General features: G+C 37.4%; 1 protein-coding gene across 1 annotated transcript; it reads left to right on the top strand.

Moving 5' to 3' along the window:
• Positions 1-7,858: 7,858 nt before the first annotated feature.
• Positions 7,859-18,010, top strand: slc2a1a (solute carrier family 2 member 1a). The gene is made up of 10 exons (XM_082146433.1): positions 7,859-8,144; positions 10,590-10,685; positions 11,915-12,075; positions 12,161-12,401; positions 12,486-12,648; positions 12,723-12,910; positions 15,260-15,364; positions 15,461-15,562; positions 15,657-15,860; positions 15,943-18,010. The coding sequence occupies exons 1-10, from the start codon at positions 8,127-8,129 to the stop codon at positions 16,129-16,131; spliced, it is 1,467 nt and encodes a 488-aa protein (XP_082002559.1). The 5' UTR covers positions 7,859-8,126; the 3' UTR covers positions 16,132-18,010.
• The last annotated feature ends 3,531 nt before the right edge of the window (positions 18,011-21,541 follow it).

Below are 21,541 nucleotides of genomic sequence, written 5' to 3'. Positions count from 1 at the left end.
TTAACACTGAGTTTAGGTTTTCTTTTCTATTTTGTTAGCTGGGAAAGCACGTGTGTAATGACGCTGTAGCTGAAAAGATGGCAGGCGAGGTGTATCTATGTGCAAAGGGTTTATTGAAGAAACAAATATAAACAAAAGACAAAAACAAAAGGAACCCTTGAGAGCACAGGGAATAGAACCATCAACACGAGCAGCAAACTTTGACTGACAAAGCAAAAGGGAAACACAAGGGCTATAGGGACAAACAGGCTTAACATGCAATGACGAAACGCACTCAAGACAGGAAGTAACACAAAAGTCCCAAAACCGAGAGCAAATATGACAGAGACCGGGTGGCGGTGCTGAAGTCTACCACAGCAGAAAAGATGGGACTGAAGTACCCCACGGTGGAGCAAATGATCACCACAGAAGATCCCCACGGCAGAGCAGAAGACCACCACAGCAGAGCAGGTGGAGCTGAAGACCACTTATGGGGAGCCGATGAGACTGGAGAACTTAGAATGGCCTCTCTGGCTGAGATGAAACAGGAAGCATGTTTTGTAATAGTTTCAGTGGCCATAACAAGGCAGACAGAGAGTTCTAGGGTGACCACTGCGGTCGTAACTGGACAAGCTGGGAGTTTAAGGGCGACTGCAGTGGTCATAACCAGACAGATAGAATACTAGTGTGACCTCCGTGGTCATGTCAGGGCTGGCAGGAAGTTAAGGGACGACCTCCATGGTCGAGTCAGGGCTGACAGGAACTCCTGCAGGGTCATAGTGGAGCCGTCAGGGGACACAGAAAGATCAGAAATGGCACCCGCATCCATAACAGAGGCATCAGGTAAAACAGGGAGTTTAGAGGTGAATGTTAATGAGGTGGATTTCCTGAGTCTTCGTAAATCAGCGTCACCAGTTAGTACTAGAGAACAAGCAGTGGAGTTATCTGATGACGATTACTCTTCATTACACATTGGAGCATCTGCTGCAAAACCAGAAAAAAAACGCAGTTTACCTGTTTTTTCTCCCCCTTTGAGGCTGACTGTCAGGGTTGAGTGTTGTGAACTCCCAGATCCTCTACAGCGGCGCAGTTCCAACTCTTCCCAACAGTCATCGCCACAATGTCCAAACCGACAACTATGGTCTGAACCCAATGTAGAGTTCTTTCCCCTAGATCAGGGATAGGCAACTCCGGTCCTGGAGGGCCACTGTCCTGCAGAGTTTAGCTCCAACCCTAATTAAACACACCTGAACAAGGCAATCAGTGTTTTCAGGATTACTAGATAGATACAGGCAGGTGAGTTTTTATCAGGGCTGATGCTAAACTCTGCAAGACAGTGGCCCTCCAGGACCGAAGTTGCCTATCCCTGCCCTAGATGATAAAGGTGATGGATACCAGAGCGATCAATCAGATGATAGCTCTCTAAAGTTGCAAAGGATCTCTGAAAATAATTCAAGACTCCACAAAACACAGCTGGCCATTCAAGCTGAACTTAAATTAATTGAGACAGCCAAAAGATGGGCTGATTCAGCTTTTAGAGAGAGCTTGTAGTCTGCAAAAGACTTTATCTACTCCTAACACCCAGTCTAATCATCCATCAGTTAACATTCCACCATACAGCGCATGCGAGTGATGAAGACTAGCCAGAGCCTCCTCCACCAATTGCATTTGTCGGAAATTATGAATCACCATAATGACAAACAAAGGCTGTACAGCAATACTAAAGCCACATCAACACTTAAGCCTAGACTCACTTCAGTGGAGAAGACTATGGATTTTAGCCAGTATGATGCAAGTCAGTATGATGACCAGCTGAGGTATGGCCAGTACCCCGCCCAACAGATAGTTCCTCAGTTTATACATGACCACCCATGGGATTCATCCACACGTCCTTATCCTGGACATCACAGAATAACATCTTATAGTATGTCACCTCCCATGGCATCTATGGATCTGACTGAGAAATATTACCAAAGGTCATGTCCCACTATTCCTTTTTTCTATAACAAAGATCCAAGTTAGTTTGCTCAATTAAAAATGGCCTTAGACAACCTTTTGCCATCTGGTAGTACTTAAATGTAACAAATGTCAAGACCTGTTTGACCATCTGAAATTAGACTATGCTTGTATAATAGTGGACTTCTTGCACTCCCCTACACCTTGCAAAAACACCATGATGGCCTTCAGTGAGCAGTTTGGTCAGCCCCACCAAGTAGCATTAAAGGAACACTCCGACTTTTTGGGACTTTAGCTTATTCACAGTATCCCCCAGAGTTAGATAAGTCCATACATACCTTTTTCATTTCTGTGCGTTCTGTAAGTGTTATTTGACGCACCCACCGCTAGCCTAGCTTAGCACAAAGACTGGATGTAAATGGATAAGGTAGCATACTAATCCCAATAAGTGACAAAATAATGCAAACATTTTCCTATTTACATGTTGTGATCTGTATAGTCACAGCGTGTACAAATAACAAGGCTATATGAGACAGAGACCATTTTTAATCGTATAAATACTGGGAACTATATTCTCACTAGGCGTAGGAGCACAGCTACTTGGGCGGAGTGGCTACTTGGGCGGAGTGATTAGCGCAGCACACGAGACGCCCTGTTGATGGTTCCGTAAACAAAACAAACGAACTCTCTGCTCCTCACCACAGGGCGTCTCGTGTGCTGCGCTAATCACTCCGCCCAAGTAGCCACTCCGCCCAAGTAGCTGTGCTCCTACGCCAAGTGAGAATATAGTTCCCAGTATTTATACGATTAAAAATGATCTCTGTCTCATATAGCCTTGTTATTTGTACACGCTGTGACTATAAAGATCACAACACATAAATAGGAAAATGTTTGCATTATTTTGTCACTTATTGGGATTAGTATGCTACCTTATCCATTTACATCCAGTCTTTGTGCTAAGCTAGGCTAGCGGTGGGTGCGTCAAATAACACTTACAGAACGCACAGAAATGAAAAAGGTATGTATGGACTTATCTAACTCTGGGGGATACTGTGAATAAGCTAAAGTCCCAAAAAGTCGGAGTGTTCCTTTAAGAAAGATTGCTACTTTTCTTGATTCTCCTTTCATAACAAGCTGGGGTGACATACTCATTGATGGATCATTTGCAGACTGGCTAAAATATGAATATGGATGCCAAAGCTACGATGAACAGACAGCAAGGGTTTTGATCAAGCGGTCATGTCAAACCACTGCCACTGTACTATCTGGGTCTGGGAACAGTGCTGAGGTAATAACCACTACATATTCTTCCACCAATGTTAATGATAAAGCTAAGAATGGGCCCACTGTATATTGCTCTTACTGTCAGAACTCGTAGCATGCATTCAGTCAATGCCCCAAAATTCCAACCCTCACTTAAGACCAGCTCTCTGAATGGTACGGAGCCCGGGAAGTCACCTGTGGGACAAAAAAAAAACAATCCGTCCCCTCAGTTTATAAACCGTACTCACGAATTCTCAAACTGTTCCCTCGGTTTAACAAATCGTGCCCACGGATGAATAAACCGTACCCACGAGTTTCTAATCCGCGCTCTCAGATTTGTAAACCGTGCCTTCAGTTTTTGCAATCTGTACCCACAAATTCATAAACCATGCCCACGCTTTCGCTATCCGTTCCCACGGGTTTGTAAACTGTACTCACGGATTTGTGGCTCGCCCTCATTTTAGAAGAACACCAGGAGCTATGTTGTTAAAGAATCTTATTGTAGGCTATATTGTTTTATTGTGTATTCGGTGGAATACATCAAATTGTCTTAACTGCGTCTGATAATCTAAAGCACTTTATGATTATTGTCTAACGTATTATGACTGATATTTGACGAATTGCTTTGTTCCTTTTTGTGCTTTAGATTATCAGACGCAGTTAAAACAGACGCAGTTTTGTGCTTTAGATTATCTTGTGCTTTAGATAATCTAATTATCTTAGATTATCTTAAAACAGACGCAGTTTTGTGCTTTAGATTATCAGACGCAGTTAAGACAATTTGATGTCCGATTGATCCGTGGGCACGATTTGTTAAACCGAGGGAACAGTTTGAGAATTCGTGAGTACGGTTTATAAACTGAGCGGACGGATTGCAAAACCGTCGCCACGGATTGTTTTTTTTCTCCCACAGGTGACTTCCCGGGCTCCGTAGTACGGATACGCACCAATAGGAGATACTGGCGTTATGGCCTTTCTCAACAGGCTGCCCACTGCTGTCTAAATAAACCATGTCCGCTTTGTCAGAGAAAGCATCTCCAAATTCTCCATGGGGTAAATGAGAGGCCTGTCACAGAGGCATCCAAAACAGAGACTTGCCTGGTCAGCTAAGCAACATAGACATTGTACCTGAACAAACCAGTCAGCAGTAATAAAGTCTTACTCAAGGTTGTCAGGGTACTTCTACATCAGACAGATTTGTAATCCTCGATGACGGCTCTGAGCGTACTATGCTAAAAAACCACACACATATTCCATGCTTTTAAGCTACAGTAAAGTCATTAAAAGTCATTAAAGTTCCTGGGTTCTGACCGGCCCACCAGGGCAAGTGTTCCCTATCCAACAGTCCTTAAATAATAAAGACATTACTAACAGGTTAAGTAAACATAATAAATAGGCTAATATAGTGCATATACAAAATGCTTCTCTCTAGAGTTCATTTCTCTGGTGAACTAACCTGCTGTTGACACTAAATGCCTGAGGTAAATGTAATGCTACGTGAGATATTATTCTCAAGCTGTTTTATTATTCAGCAGCTGTTTTAGCTGTTTTATTAGTCAGCAGCCATGTCACCCTGTAGCCCAAGACCGGTTGCCCACTGAAGCTAAGCAGGGCTGAGCCTGGTTAGTACCTGGATGGGAGACCTCCTGAGAAAACCAGGTTGCTGCTGGAAGAGGTGTTAGTGAGGCCAGCAGGGGGTGCTCACCCTGTGGTCTGTGTGGGTCCTAACGCCCCAGTATAGTGATGGGGACACTATACTGTCAAAGAGCACCGTCCTTCGGATGAGACGTAAAACCGAGGTCCTGACTCTCTGTGGTCATTAAAAATCCCAGGATGTCTTTCGAAAGAGTAGGAGTGTAACCCCGTCATCCTGGCCAAATTTGCCCAGTGGCCTCTGTCCATCATGGCCTCCTAATCATCCTCATATACTGATTGGCTTCATCACTGTCTCCTCTCCACCAGTAAGCTGGTGTGTGGTGGGCGTTCTGGCGCAATATGGCTGCCGTCGCATCATCCAAGTGGATGCTGCACATTGGTGGTGGTTGAGGAGATTCCCCCCTTCTATGTAAAGCGCTTTGAGTGCTGAGAAAAGCGCTATATAAATGTAATGAATTATTATTATTATTATTATATCTTTCCGCATCCGCAGTTGAAACCCTGGTTGAGAGATGTAAACATATAGATCATCAATCATCGTCTCTTCTTCTTCTGTGCTTTTTACTGTTAGCAAACAGAGTTGCACTGCCCCCTTCTGGATTGGAGTGTGGATTGCCTGTGACTGAATGTATTCCTCATGCGATTGCATGCACCGAACCGTGACATCCGTACCATACGGACTGCTGGATAGGGAACACTTGCCCTGGTGGGCCGGTCAGAACCCAGGAACTCGTTCAATTACAGTTCTTACCTTTGATGACTTTATATGAAATATAAATAATAAATGAAGTGGCTTTAAATCCATCAAACAGTGCCATCAATATAATAATATATTCATATATTTTACATATATTGAATATATATTTATATAGCTATAGTATAATATAATCAACCTGACTACATTACACGCTAACAAAAGTCATTTTTAGAGGGTCAGGTAGAATTAACATAAGGTAACAATTACAGTAGTGTTAATGGTTGCAATGACATTTTCCTGTGAAGGATGAGTTTAAGGACATGATACTGTAATCCTCTGGTCATGTGACCTCTTGAAGCTGAAACATGGCTGGTGCACTTCTCTCTCTGACTTAACTTCGCTTGACTGGAAATTCACTCAGTACAGTCATATTAATGGCACTGTTTTAACTTAAAGCCACTTCATTTAGTTATTTAAGACAAAGTTATAATCCTGCCAAAAAAAATCTGTTTATGTTACCACATGACACACATTTTAGAATACCTGAGAGCCTTTTTAATAGAAGGTAACTTTTTATCATAATGTATTTGTTTTCAAATCAAACAATATTTAGTATGACTTAGGTGTAGTCCTATTTTGGTAAATGCACAGCATTATAAAATTAGAACCTTTTGAATTGTATTTGACAAACTGCAATATTTCTCTGTTTGCAGTACATTCACTTTGTACATATGAATGGATGACCTTTTCATTTTATCCTTCTCAGATTGCTGTCAAGTGAGAGGTGTTGGCAATTATAGCCATGCAAACAACAATGCTTTCATTGATAAGTCTCCTATTCAGAAATAGACCAGAGATATGTGTGTAGTGGACTGCAGGCAGTAGCTGATTCAAACTCTTATCTGCTCAGTCTTGTGTGGACTTTCTGCTGTATTAAATGCATCTTAGAATTACTGATATTTCCCCCTAATTGTAAACAATCTATCTGGACAAACTTCTTACAATTTACAAAAGAAAATGACATTTGAGGGAATGAATAAGCCATGGCATAGACATATCTTTGATTTACTGAACAATACCAACCTATACAGACACCCTCCAAACCCACCCTGTCTTTGATCCATCGTTTGTCTGTTATTGTTTATAATGCCTATCAAAGAGCATTTATTTAATCCTGCAGAACCAAAGTCAACAGAAACATTCCTTTCTTTTTGAGGAAAAATCCTTTCTTATGAAATGAAGCCAATAAAAGAGAAGAGTCCCTTTTGCATACAATTGTGCCGGACTCTTTCCTACTGTGATGAACAAAAGCCAAGGATATGGTGTCAGGATAAAATAACAATGAAAAAGCTACCAGCACTACCAGATTATCAAACCTATCCATGAATTTAATTATATTATTGTTATTATTATTATTATTATTATTATCATCATCATTATTATTATTATTATTATTATTATTATTCTATTATAGAAAGCTGAATCTTTCTCTCTGATAAAAAGCCAGATGTTTTGGCCATGCCAGATATTTTCATTGGCCTATTTTAAACTAAGTTATGATGCATTAATCTATTAGTTATGGCATAGTTGATCAGCATAGTCATGTATGATAAATTATAAAAATAATTATAGATTTAAAAACATAGGTCTATACAATGAAAATTATATGAAAAGAAGCAAATTTCTTTTTTTTTGTCTACATCAAGATTTAAGTAATTTTTACCATATATTGCTCTCTATCTTTTAACTTTTTATCATAATGTATTTGTTTTCAAATCAAACAATATTTAGTATGACTTACTATATTTAATATAGTATCCTATATTTCCATAAGAAAGGATATATAAAAGTTATATTTATATTTATTCTTTCTTAAAAAATAATTAGGCCAATATTTCTCATTTAGATTGTTAATGTCTCTATTTATTACATGTATTGCGACAAAATATCATCTGGACGCGCAAGTTATTACTATGTCTAAGATTTTTTTTTTTTTTTTTTTTTTTTGTCTTAGATGCAAGGTTTTGTGTTTTTTGTTTTGTTTTTTTAACCATGCATATTACATCTGGATAAGGCATGTGTGTTCATTCTGGTACAAATCTAGAAACACGCTCTCAGTCAGGATTGTCCAGATTACAACGAAAAGTCGACGCATTTACGTCACTCCGTTGAATACGTGCAGCAGCCAATCGGGGCGCCCATTTCCATTCATGCCTGTGTACACATAGTCACACGGTCAGGGTAACCAAGCAACAGCCAATCAGAACCTGTGTTCGAGAATTTATATTAAGCGCTTTACACGACTGATGGCAGTTATCTGAAAACACCTGACAGACTAAATGACAATAATATAAGATCGACTAATATAAGCTTCTTTCAGAATGACAAATGGGCTGATTCATTGTGGATATTAATTTATGATATTTTCGCACCGAAAGTAATTTGCTTTTTTAAGTGGATTTTAGGATTTTTTTTTTTTTTTTTTTTTTTACCACAACGAAAAGAAGAAAATAATTATTAGGCTATATAACTTTTTTTTTACTTTTTTTTTTTTTACTTCTTTTAACCTGCCATCATGGAATCTAATAAAAAGGTAAGGTAATATTGCCTGCCTTATAATTCTAGTGTAGTGATAATTTAACTTAACCATACTTTTATTTATAAAGGTGATGCATTACCTAATTTTGTCATCTAGCCTACCATTTCGAAAGTTTTCCTGTAAAGCCCGAGGGATATAACTGGGAGAGAGTTGTAACTGTTTCAGTAAATAGTTAAAAAGAACTGCCAAGTAAGCAAAATTAGATTTCATCTAAAACAAAAATTTTGAGAGATTCGAGATCAAAAAAGAAAAAAATTAAAGCACACTTTATTTTGACTAAGCGAACTGATAAAACTCTTAGTTTATCACCTATATTTTTGAATTGAGGTTTATATCTGTACCTTGACAAATATAAAAACTGTGCGCCAAATTGATTGAATTTTGCACGGTTACACTGAGCCATGTTACTCAGTTTTTTTCCCAACACCCATTTTTGTCTCCTGCAACAATGGTCTCATGTCACCAGGTTTAAATCCATAAGTAATGGAAATATGTGTTAAAACCTTCTAAAGACCTCCCAGACCACAGCATTGCTAAGATATTTAGGGGAGAGGCAGATTAATTACTTTAACCCTTGGTTTCACACATAAATCATACATTTTGACATAAATCTGATATATCTTGTTTGCCAGGAAAGTAAAGTGATGAAAGAAGGCTAAACATGAAGATGATCACAGCCTCTTCTGAACAAGAGAACAGCTGCAGGGTTAGTTTAGGTCTCTAAGGAAAAATACAATGCTGCTTTGCATAAGTATTTACAGAATATTTACAAAATAAGAGAAAATCTGCTATTTCGAGACAATGGTCAGTTTCTTGTGCATCAAACACCTGCTTTTAGATCTAGAAGGACCATTAGGAAGATTGGCATGTCGAAATGAATTGTCAAATTAGTTTATAACATTAACTGTTTACACAGCATATTGATTCCCTTATTTCACACGCTCCGAAATAAATGGTGCAAAAGCTGTCACTCGGACGGTACCCTTTAAAAAAGGTTCTAATATGCACCATTTAGGTACTAATATTTTCACTTTTGGTACCAAAATGTACCTTTGAGGTATAGTTTACTAATATTAACTTTTTATGTACATTGGGGTAGCCTATTACCACAGACAGATTTTGTTCCTTTTTTATTGCTAAGAGTGTATATTCCCCCAAATTTTTTTTCCCAAAATCAACCAGTGCTTTGCACTTGATTAATGTATGTGCATATGTTCATTATAACTGACAATTTTTTGTATAACCATGAAATTTGGTTTATTTTTATAATTGCGTGTTCATAAGAGAGCAGTGCTCTTAATTGGGCAAGACTTAAGGAAAAAATAGCCTTTAAAGTTTAAACCCCTTTGCCTCAGTGGCTCAGTGGACATTGCATTGCTTATTTATGTTTCTGTATGTTCATTTAATCTGGAATGTTAAGCTTTTCCTAAGGACTTGAGGCCTACGTTATCCAGTGAACATGCAAAAAAATACACATAAGTAAATTTGTTTTTATTCGTTTTGTTTACGGTAACTGCAATTAATTGCATGTATTAACCTGTGGATATATAATATTTAGTTTAGTTTATTTAAGTTTAGCCTAAGTGTTACATGCAAATATTCTGAGTCCAAGCAGTACAGAGCATGACCGCCAGGGGGCGCAATTGGTCCACCGTGAACCTGCCACAGCAGTTACCTTCTATTGCAGGGAATGTTTGCTAAAACACAGCGGCCAGATTAAAAAACTATTAAAAGGCTACTGATGTAACCTTCTTAAGTTTGAGAATAACTGGTTGTTGATGGGTAGACGCTTGGATTCCATGATAGAATGCTTTGAAGCATGTATAAAATCACATGTTGGAGTTACAGTGTTTTTTGTACAGTTAATCTGACTCTACGTGCTAGTGCTCAAGATAAAGTGGTTGTCTTTGAAGGCCTGTTGAGCATGTTATGTAAGAGCCTGCGGTTGTTCGAGTGGATTGGAATAAGAGGCTGGAGTAGTCGTGGTGTGTGTGCGTGCGTTGGTTCAGGTGCTGCCGGATCTGTAATAGGATCATTGATAATCAACAGAGTTTCCCTCATTCAACATGTTACTGCATAGTGAGTCCACAGTTCTGTGGAATAAAGAGAACCATTGTTATTTGGTGGTTAAAAAAACTTCAAAACATTGCCATTTTTATTAGATTAGATACTGATTGAGTGAAACACTCCATAGAAACTGCACAATCAGTAGGCCTACACACATTCAGTTTTAACTACCCTGCATAAAATGTCTAATCAAGCTCACAAAGTCAATTCAATTTATTTATCAGTCACATTGGACTTTTAGATTATGCCTTAAACAGAAGTATTCTCAATATTGTTCTATAAAAGGTTGAATCAGAAAGATTCCGTTATAATAATTGCGAACCAAATTAAAATATTGCTTTTAACTCAAATGTTGTTCCTCTTCCCTTACAGCAGTTGACACTTAATCTGTTGATGGCTGTTGGGAGTGCTGTGATTGGCTCCTTGCAGTTTGGCTACAACACAGGAGTCATCAATGCCCCTCAGAAGGTGAACACTTATACAGACATGACAGTGTCATATAAGCACTTATATATCTGCATATGGCAATTTGATAAATGGATATAGAGTTTTTTTCTCTGTATTCATTGTTATAGTGTTGTTGATGTTTGCATGTTAGTCTCATTATGTAATGCATCTAATTTTAGATTAGCTGTAAACTGTATGCTGTATTAACCCTCCTTCTAGAATAGCCTATTAAAATGTGCTGATTCACACGTGCCTTCTAATAATAGACAAGCACTGCTGAGGTTCTTATAACGACATTTTGATGCTTTTTCACCATGAATAATGAATGAATAAGTGACCTTGAACCCTTTGTGGGTCACATTAGCTTAGGGTTCTGGATAAATCCCACATGCTTGAGAGAATTCTATATATAGAATGAGAAATCATGTGTCATAGGTTACATTAGTCTTTTAACAGGATAAAGAAAGAAAGTCAAAAGTCAAGGAGATGGTAAGGACCTCATCATTACTGTGATGGGGATCTAAAGATTTAAGAAGTAAATTGTTGGTGATCATTTTTTGACCATTCAAAAGTTTGGGGTCAACATGCTCACCAAGGCTCCAGTTATTTTATCAAAAATACAATAAAGCAGTTATGAGATATTACAATTTAAAATAACTTTTTGAATTGTATATATTTTAAAATGTAATTTATTCATGTCATGAGAAAGCTGAATTTTCAGCAGCCATACTCCAGTCTATAGTGTCACATAATCCTTTAGAAATCAATGTTGAAAACAGGTGTGCTGCTTAATTTAATGTTCACTTTTTGTCAATTTAATGCATCACTGCTGAATAGAATTATATATTGCTTTCTAAAAAAAAAAAAATCTCGCTGACCCCAAACTTTTGAAGGGTGCTGTTCATGTTCAACTTTGTGAGTGAATAGATTTTCTTTAAATTTTTTTAATTCTTTTAATTTATTTAGGAAGAAAGTAAGTCACAATAATAAGTCAAGGCTTGTTTATGTTTGATGATTAACTTGATCAAGCTTAATGAAGCAGCTTCTTATGCAATCTTTCTGACTCAGCGGTCAGTAAGTAACACTGCTCCCTCTGCTGACTGCAATGTGGAACTGCTGGAGAAAATGACTTGACTGAAGTCATACAAACATAAATAATTTGTGTGAATAAAAAAAAAAATCAAATTAACACTCTCTCTAATGATTTTCATACCCAAGGAGTAATGTTTTTTTCTCTCTCTCTCTCGTAGATCATCGAAACTTTCTACAATGAGACGTGGCATCGTAGATATTCAGAGTACATCCCGTCAACCACTTTAACTACGCTCTGGTCTGTATCAGTGGCCATTTTCTCTGTAGGTGGCATTTTCGGCTCCTTCTCAGTGGGACTCTTTGTAAACCGCTTTGGCAGGTAACTTGACTATCCAATCAGAACTTTACAAATTGTATTCTGGATTCGTGTGTCTTTAAACTTTCTCTTTCTAATCTTTTAACAGGAGGAACTCAATGCTCATGGTTAATGTTTTGGCCTTCATATCTGCTGCTTTAATGGGCTTTTCCAAGCTGGCTGAATCCTGGGAAATGCTTATTATTGGACGCTTCATTGTCGGCCTTTACTCTGGCCTGTCCACAGGCTTTGTACCAATGTATGTAGGAGAAATCGCCCCAACTTCATTACGAGGGGCGCTTGGTACACTTCATCAGCTTGGCATTGTTACGGGCATCCTCATGGCACAGGTTAATTAAAGTGGTTTCTTTATTTTGAGACCACCATCATTAAGCCTTTCTGACTGTAGATCTTTTTGTTCTTCTTTTCTATAGATCTTTGGTATTAAAGAAATCATGGGAACCTCAACAATGTGGCCCTTCCTACTTGGCTTCACTTTCATCCCAGCCTTACTCCAGTGTGCCGTGCTGCCCTTCTGCCCCGAGAGCCCACGCTTCCTCCTCATCAACCAGAAAGAGGAGGCCAAAGCCAAGAGTGGTGAGTTTGTTTAGGCCCAACTTAAGATGCTGTCTAGGGTTTTTGCAGTCGGCCTAACTAACTCATCCCCACAGTGCTGAAGAAGCTGCGTGGCACTGATGATGTGGAAGAAGACATGCAGGAGATGAGGGAGGAGAGCAGGCAGATGATGAGGGAGAAGAAGGTCACCATCCCTGAGCTGTTCCGCTCATCGCTCTACCGCCAGCCCATCTTCATTGCCATCATGCTGCAGCTCTCCCAGCAGCTATCCGGTATCAATGCTGTACGTTTTCCTGTTTATTTCCTTATCTAGTATTTATCTGTCAATCCATCCATCTATCCATCCACCTTTTTTTCAAATTCAATTGCTTTTTATCTTAGAAATAATTATTATTTAAAGGGAAATAAAACAATAAAGCATCATTTATTTTTATTAATATCATTCTTATCAGGGCTTGACATTAAAGGGGTGATTATGATTTCACTTTTCTAACTTTAGTTAGTGTGTAATGTTGCTGTTTGAGCATAAACAACATCTGCAAAGTTACAATGCTCAAAGTTCAAAGCAAAGGGAGATATTTGCTTTTAAAGAAATCGCTTTTTAAGGACTACAAGAAACGGCTGGTAAGAACTACACAACATTACTCCTGGGTTAGTGACATCACCAACCTTAAAATTTACATAAACCCCGCCCCCGGAACACGATTTATAGTGATTGATTATGCTAATCAATGACTAGAAGATAACTACACATAAGCTGCATAAATTCATCAACTAACCATTCAGAAACGTCCTGTTGCATTCTACATGTTGTCACTTCTTCTTGAGTCTCTCCATCATTGTCTGAATCCGATTTGAACATAAAATGCTAAAAGTTTTTGACATTTTCAGTGCATGTCTGTGTGAGTACAAGCTGTTGAAGCTCCGCCCTCTGTGCTGGGAGCAACAGCTCGTTTGCATTTAAAGGAACAGACACAAAACGGTGCGTTTTTGCTCACCCTCAAAAATGTACAATTTTAACATGCTATATAAAAAATATCTGTGGGTTATTTTGAGCTAAAACTTCACATACACAATCTGGGGACAACAAAGACTTATTTTACATCTTGTGAAAAGGGCATTATACCACCCCTTTAAGTTTTTTGCTCACCAGCTAGTGGTTTTCCATAATTACTAGCCACTCAGCATTTTCACTGGCCGCAATCTGTACACCTGTAGCAGCGGATGACTATTATCCTGTTGCGCGGAACTGGGGAACAACTGATGATGGCACGGTTTGATGTTTGGTTGACCAATCAGTGGAAAGGGGCGTTTAATTCCCGCCCATATAGAGATCTAATATTCAAGCTGTTTATCCATTTTGGTTTTATTGTGTTTCCAGTTGGTGAATTAGAAAATAAGAAAAAAGAATAAAAAAAGAAGAAAAAAAATTAGAAAATAAAAATGTGAAAAAAATACATGAGATTAGTTTTTTTTATTTGTATTTTTATGAGAAGGGTCGAATAAGTGATACATTTGTTTTTTTCTGTTTTAAAGACGAAAACAAATTATTTGAAGGTACATTACTTTAATGTCAAACCCTGATTATTATTCATAATTATACATTAGAACTATTAAAGGGTTAGTTCACCCAGAAATGAAAATTCTGTCATCATTTACTCACCCCCCATGTGTTTCCAACCCTAAAAGACTTCGGTAATCTTCGAGATCCAAATTAAGATGCTTTTAATGAAACCCAAGAGGTTTCTGTTCCTCCATTGAAAATCAAGGTGATCCACAACTTTCAAAAAGGTAAAAAAAAGTTTAATGCAAGTGTGAAGAAACACACTTGTTTTATATGATGAACAGATTCATTTAGGCTTTTAATCACAAACACACATACATAGAGCGCATCACATATGGTGAACACAAAATCTTGTCATTGGTTCTTGTGCATCACACATGCACCTTCACAAGTCTTGGATTAAACCACTCAATTTGTATGGATTCATTTTACGATCTCTTTATGACCTTTTTTGGACCTTTTTGAAAGTTTTTGTTAACCTAGACTTACGATGGAGGAACAGAAACCTCTCAGGTTTAATTAAAGGTTTTAATTATCTTAATTTGGGTTTTGAACATTAACCAAAGTGTTAGGGGTTTGAAATGACATGAGGGGATGTTAGTTATGTATTAAGGGTTTTAAGGTGTTCTCTGGAAACTGGAAAAACCCTGAGGCAAGAAAAAACCAATGGAAAATTACCTAAACTTATTCACGAATGTTTATTTGCTAATTTCTTCCAAATAATATAATAAACAATATTGTTATGTATTACAATGCTGGTTAGTTGGCCATTAGTGCACATATTAAAGGGTTAGTACACCCAAAATGTATATTTCTTTCATTAATTACTCACCCTCATGTCGTTCCAAACCCGTAAGACTTTCATTCATCTTCGGAAAACACAAATTAAGATATTTTTGATGAAATCCGAGAGGTTTCTGAACGACCAATAGGCAGCAACATCATTGCAACTTTCAAGAGCCAGAAAGGTAGTAAAGACATAGTTAAAATAGTCCATGTGACTACAGTGGTTCTGCCATTTCATAAACAGTGATTTGCATGTTCAGTGAATGTAATTGTGTTTTTCAGGTTTTTTATTACTCTACTGCTATATTTGAGAAAGCAGGGGTGTCTGAGCCAGTCTATGCCACCATTGGTGCTGGAGTTGTGAACACAGCTTTCACAGTGGTGTCGGTAAGTTAGTAAGAGCTTATTTATTGTGAATTTGTCTTTTGTTTAGACCCGTGACAGAGTTTTAGTTGAAAATGCTTGTATCCCCCTCTGATTTAGCTGTTCATAGTGGAGCGAGCTGGCCGAAGATCACTACATCTTATTGGGCTGATGGGAATGGCTGGGTCTTCTGTTCTCATGACCATAGCTATGGCACTACTAGTATGTATATGATCACACTGATATTACAGCATCTGTTACAGTTTTGGGTGTAAACTTTAATGTTTAATGTTTATTCACTAATCATCTTTCTCAGGAAGAAGTTAAATGGATGTCGTACGTCAGCATTGTAGCCATCTTCAGTTTTGTGGCATTTTTCGAGATCGGACCAGGTCCGATCCCATGGTTCATTGTGGCAGAACTCTTCAGTCAAGGCCCCAGGCCCTCTGCCATCGCTGTCGCTGGTTTCTCCAATTGGTTTGCCAACTTTTTGGTGGGAATGTCCTTCCAGTATGTTGCGGTATGTAAACATGAACTCAGTAATATTCTTTCTTTTCTCGTCGTTCTCACTCACAAATACTCACTGTTTGTTCCCTTTATAGGAACTGACTGGCCCGTATGTTTTCATCATCTTCACTGTCCTCCTGCTGATGTTCTTCGTCTTCACCTACTTCAAAGTTCCTGAGACCAAAGGCCGATCATTTGACGAGATCTCGGCAAGCTTTCGCTCAGGGGCAGAGAAGTATACCCGAGATGATCTGAATACACTGGGAGCAGACTCTCAGCTCTGAGCTCTGCGTCTTGTTTATACAGTACTGCCATAGACTAACCAAGTGACTGTCCTGTTCACAATGGCAAACTACCCTATTACTCCTACTAGGAATGCAGTAGGTTATGAAGTGTTTACTTTACATATTTTTCCAATTGCATTGAATACCCTGCTGAAAAATCAAGCACTGCTGGTCACCAGCATAAGGTATGTTGAAAGCAGGAGTGCTGGTGGACAAGCTTGAGAACGGTATGACCAGCACTATACCAGCTCTAACCAGCATAAACCGGCCTGGACCAACTTGGAATTCATGCTGGTTTATGCTGGATTGTTCAGCAGGGTACTCAAATGACTTGCTAAACATTTGCCAAACTGTGCATTATTTGACCAGTACACACTACTTCTAACCATTTACTCATTATTTCACTGGACTGACAAAAGAGTGAATATTTGTATACAAAGTTATATTAAGCATGGCAAAATAACCATATTTATTTCTGAGATCGTAACCAGACACCTTTCTCTAATGTAAAACATCCAACAATGTAACAACTGTGTACCTTTCTACAGTTTAAAAAACAAAAATTGTAGCATACAAGTTTTCCATACATTTCCATATTTTTAGATACTGTACTATTATTTTTCACATACTATATTTTAAAAATAATATGCTGTGTAGCATGCAGTATTTTAGTATTCCACTTCATATACAGTAGTACACTTCATCACATCGTTCCCACTTCATATACAGTAGCTAAACAGCAGCATGTCCTTTTTTTTCTCACATCTTAACCTTCACTGATTGTTTTACTTTAATGTTTGTTTTCTCATTCTGAAATGGTGAATAGCATCTAAATCTAAATAATAATCAGTATTTCTGTAAGTTCACATGCATATGAATACGATTATTGCATATTTGTGATCTACTAGATTATTTGAATGATTCAATTCGCACAATTTAACTTAAAGATTTTTTTTTCTTATACTTGCACTTTTAACTGTTTTAACGATTCTTTGCTATTGTCCAGTTAACACATGATGAGTTCTTATATGTCTGCTGATGTTACATCAATCATAATTATGTTATAACTGCATATTGCAACATAATGGGTTCAGATTATGATACATGTTTATTAATACTTGAACTGTAGCTTTACCAAGGAGTGTCAAGATACTAACACAAGGAATACAAACGCAAAACAATTATTTAATTTTATATTGCAGTCCTGCTTTTCAGAAGTGTGGATTTGGTCTCCAATACTCTGAGGTTTAATGTCCTTCCAAATCAGACCATCTAATTTTGACCTCTAATAAATTAACTCAACTAACATATTTGATATAAAAAATGATATTTTTAGATTTGTGCATAATGTTTATGATGCTTATGTGATAATGAGAATTGAGTATATTGTTTATTTAGCAAAAGTGCAATAATTGTTCACATCCTGGTTATTTATTCTACATATGCTAGGCATTATGAATGAAACAGGCTTCTAATATTTCTTATGTAAAAAAATATGTATTTTTATGTATAAAGTTATATGTGCTACATTCATCCAGAGGATAAGTTCAGGTTTACTAAAGCATTTTGTAATAGATATGCTTAGTACTTAGAATTTTTTTTAAACTTCCTAAAAGATGAGATATGGTTTTGTTCAGTATGTCACAGAAATTGCATTAGAAATCCAACACAAGTGCCAATACATGTCCTTGCTGGGTATCCTACATTTTCTAAATAATACATTTTTAGTTAGAAATAAATCAAATTAAAAAAAAACTGCAACAGAGAAAAAATGTGTTGTTGTTTTTTTGTTTTGTCTCTGTTTAGATCATTGCTTAGTATAAATGTTTACATAAAGGTGTTTAAGATAAATAAAATTCATAAATAAATCCACAATTATTCCCAACACCAAAAGATGGCAGTATTTCTCTTTGCGCTTGTAGAATCCAATCTGGGCGGTATACAAGTCCAAACAGTTTTGGTTACCCAAAAAAACAAAAAGGAGATTTGTCAATATATCTTATTTTATGTTCAACAGAAAGAAAAAAAAAGAGGAATGTCATGGAACGTCTTGGCTAGAGCTTGGCAAAGCCGCAATTGACAGCTTGTGATAGGCACAGTCTAATAGATTTCCCTTTTAGATTTAATGTTACTGTTACTAAAGCAAAATAGTGTATTTAGTAAAGTATGTGTGCCTAATTTATGTTGGTGCATGGCATTGGTATGTTATCTCGTCTACTTGTCAGTGCTGTTTCTATTGCTGAGTCTGGCTAACCGTTTCTCCTCCTAATCCTATCCATATCACTTTAAAATATAACATTTTGTGTAGAATTCAAATGAGTTAGATACGTTCTCCAACTCGAGCATATGATCCGTTCCCTATCCCCTATACTATGCGCCATTCATATACTGTATATATATATAGTAATTGTGTGAACAAGTGACCGATTTCAGCAGCAGCTTCAGCGCCTATTTATAGCCTAGCCTATGTCCCACCCGGTCTTCCTCAAATCATTAAATAAAGCTGCTCGTTTCAAGGCACTTAGAAGTATGTCCTTTCTTCAACTAATGTTATCTCTAATGCCCAATACGATTTTGGGCTGTCCCAGAAGAAAGATGACCAATCACGGTGATTTCTGTGGCTCCTAAGAGGTGGTCCTACATCGTACAGTGAGAGAGGTTCAAAGACGGCAGTTGTCACGGTCTTGCGACCAAAGATACCCTGCAATTATTTTCTGACTGTCAGAAATTTAGCATGATCATCACAGTGTGTTTGCTGCTACGACCTTCTAACTAGCCAGATCTTATGTATGTATGTATGTATGATCTTATGATCGTTCTGTCTTCTGGCTTGTATTTCCACAGAATGAAGGTAAGGTCTTACGGATTTATGTAATACAGGAAAGCATTTCAATAGAGGTCATCCATCTTAATTGGTTCACTGTGATGGAAAAGAAATGTGCATTTAGACCTATAGTGAGTGAGTTTAGTGGTCCAGTTTGTTTATTGCCTGCACAATCCTCTTAACGTAATGGACAGAGCCAGGGTCATAATGATTATTATTATGACAGCACCACGGGTGTCTTGTGATTTTGTCATAAAGCAACAGATTGCAGCATGCTGCCAGAATAAATTATGGGTTTGCATGTGTTGATGGGATATCAACAATTTAAGTGGCACCAAAAATATTGTAGAACTCAACACCAGCTTTAACATTTAGGCAACAGCAACACGATACAATTCAACAGTTACCTTTGTACAAAGAATTTCCTTAGGGATACAATCAATGAGAGACAGCAAAAGTCCATTCCATGTCATGTTAAAAACTAAACAAAGCATAAAAATGCAGACGCTGCAGCTGGAATGCTGACCGCGTGGGCATAACCTGAATTGATTTTTCAAAATTAAAAAAAGGGGAAGAAGAAATCCATTAATTTGTATGTGCAGTCATGCAGACACAGTCTGCTGAAGAGATTATTAATTGCTTTCTCTCTGCAGCTTCTGTTCTCATCATCAGCTCCCCTCTGATTTCAAATCACAGAGTCATAGCCAAACTCTCACCACATTACAATTTCATCACACTGGAAAATATTTTCTCAACCCTTTTTAAGATTAAAGAGTGTAACAAACAAACAAAATCCTCTAATTTACCTTAAGTAAAGCCTATGCCTTGAGGCAGAACTACACTCTTAAGAAAAATGGTTCTAAACAGTACCAAATTAGGGTTCTTCGGCTTGTAACAATAGCAGAACCCTCTTTGGTGCTAAATAGAACCCTTTATATAAGGTTCCATAAAAAAAAAACATGCTTTGAAAGTGCTATATATAACCTTAATGGTGTTATAAATAACCTTTTCAACAATATTTATTTTCATTACTATTAGTAGCCTATATTATCTTCATAATATTAATATTATTAATATAATTTTTTATCAATTATTAATTAACATTGTTTTTTCCGCCATCGATCGGCCTGGTCTTATATCTTGTTGCCTCTATTTGGGTTTTACATTTTTTTAAACTGCATGTTCTTGTTCTTGTACTTTTATTTTTTATTAGCATGGCAGATTGTAGCAAAAATTACAGTGCTCTAATAACAGTTGTTAGCTGAATACATTAATAAATAACAATTGACATTGATCACGATATAGATGTAATGAAGACCAAGTTCCAGTGAAATATCTTCACAATCCTCTATGATGTCTTTACGTCCTTCATTATGTGTGTATTCTCAGTGGCAGTTTCTCTCAGCAGATGATGTGGTTATGATACGTGACAGCATCTGAAATACACAATTGAGTTTAGAGTTGCATTGTGTCTCTTCCATTTGATTATGTAACAAAAAAAATCATGAAGGCCAAAATTAGCAAAAATGGACAGAATGAGCCCTTTACCACGTTAAAAGGAAAAAGTGATATAAAGTCATGGGTATGGGACTGGGTATGTTTAGGCATAAAGTCATAAAAAAAAACACTCAAACAATATGGATCATAAATTCCATATCTCTGTTACTTACTTTGTGGAGAAGAGAAGATGAGTGTCCTTAACTGAACAGAGCTGCTCACACTTACATGTTCTGTTAAACTAAAAGAGAAAAAGACATGAATGTTAGGAAATGATTGGTACAATTTTTAAAGTTATAATTTATAGACATTTTAAGAAAGAAATCATTTACCTGTTGAGAGTATGTTGACAGTCTGTGTAGTAACTGTAGTTATGCTCCAGAAAATCAGTAATGAGGAGGCTTTGACAGTTACAGATTTGAAAAACAAAAAGGTGGGAATAAAGAACCCTAAAGAACCATTTCAGCATATAAAGGGTTCTTCAGGACAATACGGTACTACATAGAACTGTTACTTTGTGTAAAGAACCATATTTTTTTAGAGTGTAGGCCACAGAACGCTTGGCGATGTGTATAATAAATCTAGTGAAAGAGATGCGGAATGACTTCTCTTCACAGTCCGCTAATTCAATTTGTTCCTTAGTTGGATGTAGAGCTAGATACACCATCCTAGTTTGAATGAGAGCCTGATCTTTTCACCCTCTATGCTCCTCATACAGGATCTATATGACTCACAGACCATACAACCCAAGAGACAACATGGAGCCTGAATTGTACACATTGTGCTTTACACTACAGCATTTTCTCAATTTTCTTACTTTAAAGGAGACCTATTATGCCCCTTTTTACAAGATCTAATATAAGTATCCCCAGAACGTGTCTGTGAAGTTTTAGCAAAAAATACCCTACAGATCACTTATTATACCATGTTTTAAATGCCTTTTAGAAGGGAAGGAAAAACATGCTGTTTTCGTGCATGTATCTTTAAATGCAAATGAGTTGCTGCTCCCCACCCTGCTTTCCAGAAGAGGGCGGAGCCTTTACAGCTCATGCCTCATATACTCTGACAAACACTAAAACATCTGTTTGG

This window comes from Leuciscus leuciscus (assembly GCF_965113295.1).
Source record: "Leuciscus leuciscus genome assembly, chromosome: 18".
Classification (NCBI taxonomy): domain Eukaryota; kingdom Metazoa; phylum Chordata; class Actinopteri; order Cypriniformes; family Leuciscidae; genus Leuciscus; species Leuciscus leuciscus.
This window is presented reverse-complemented; position numbering and strand designations above follow the sequence as displayed.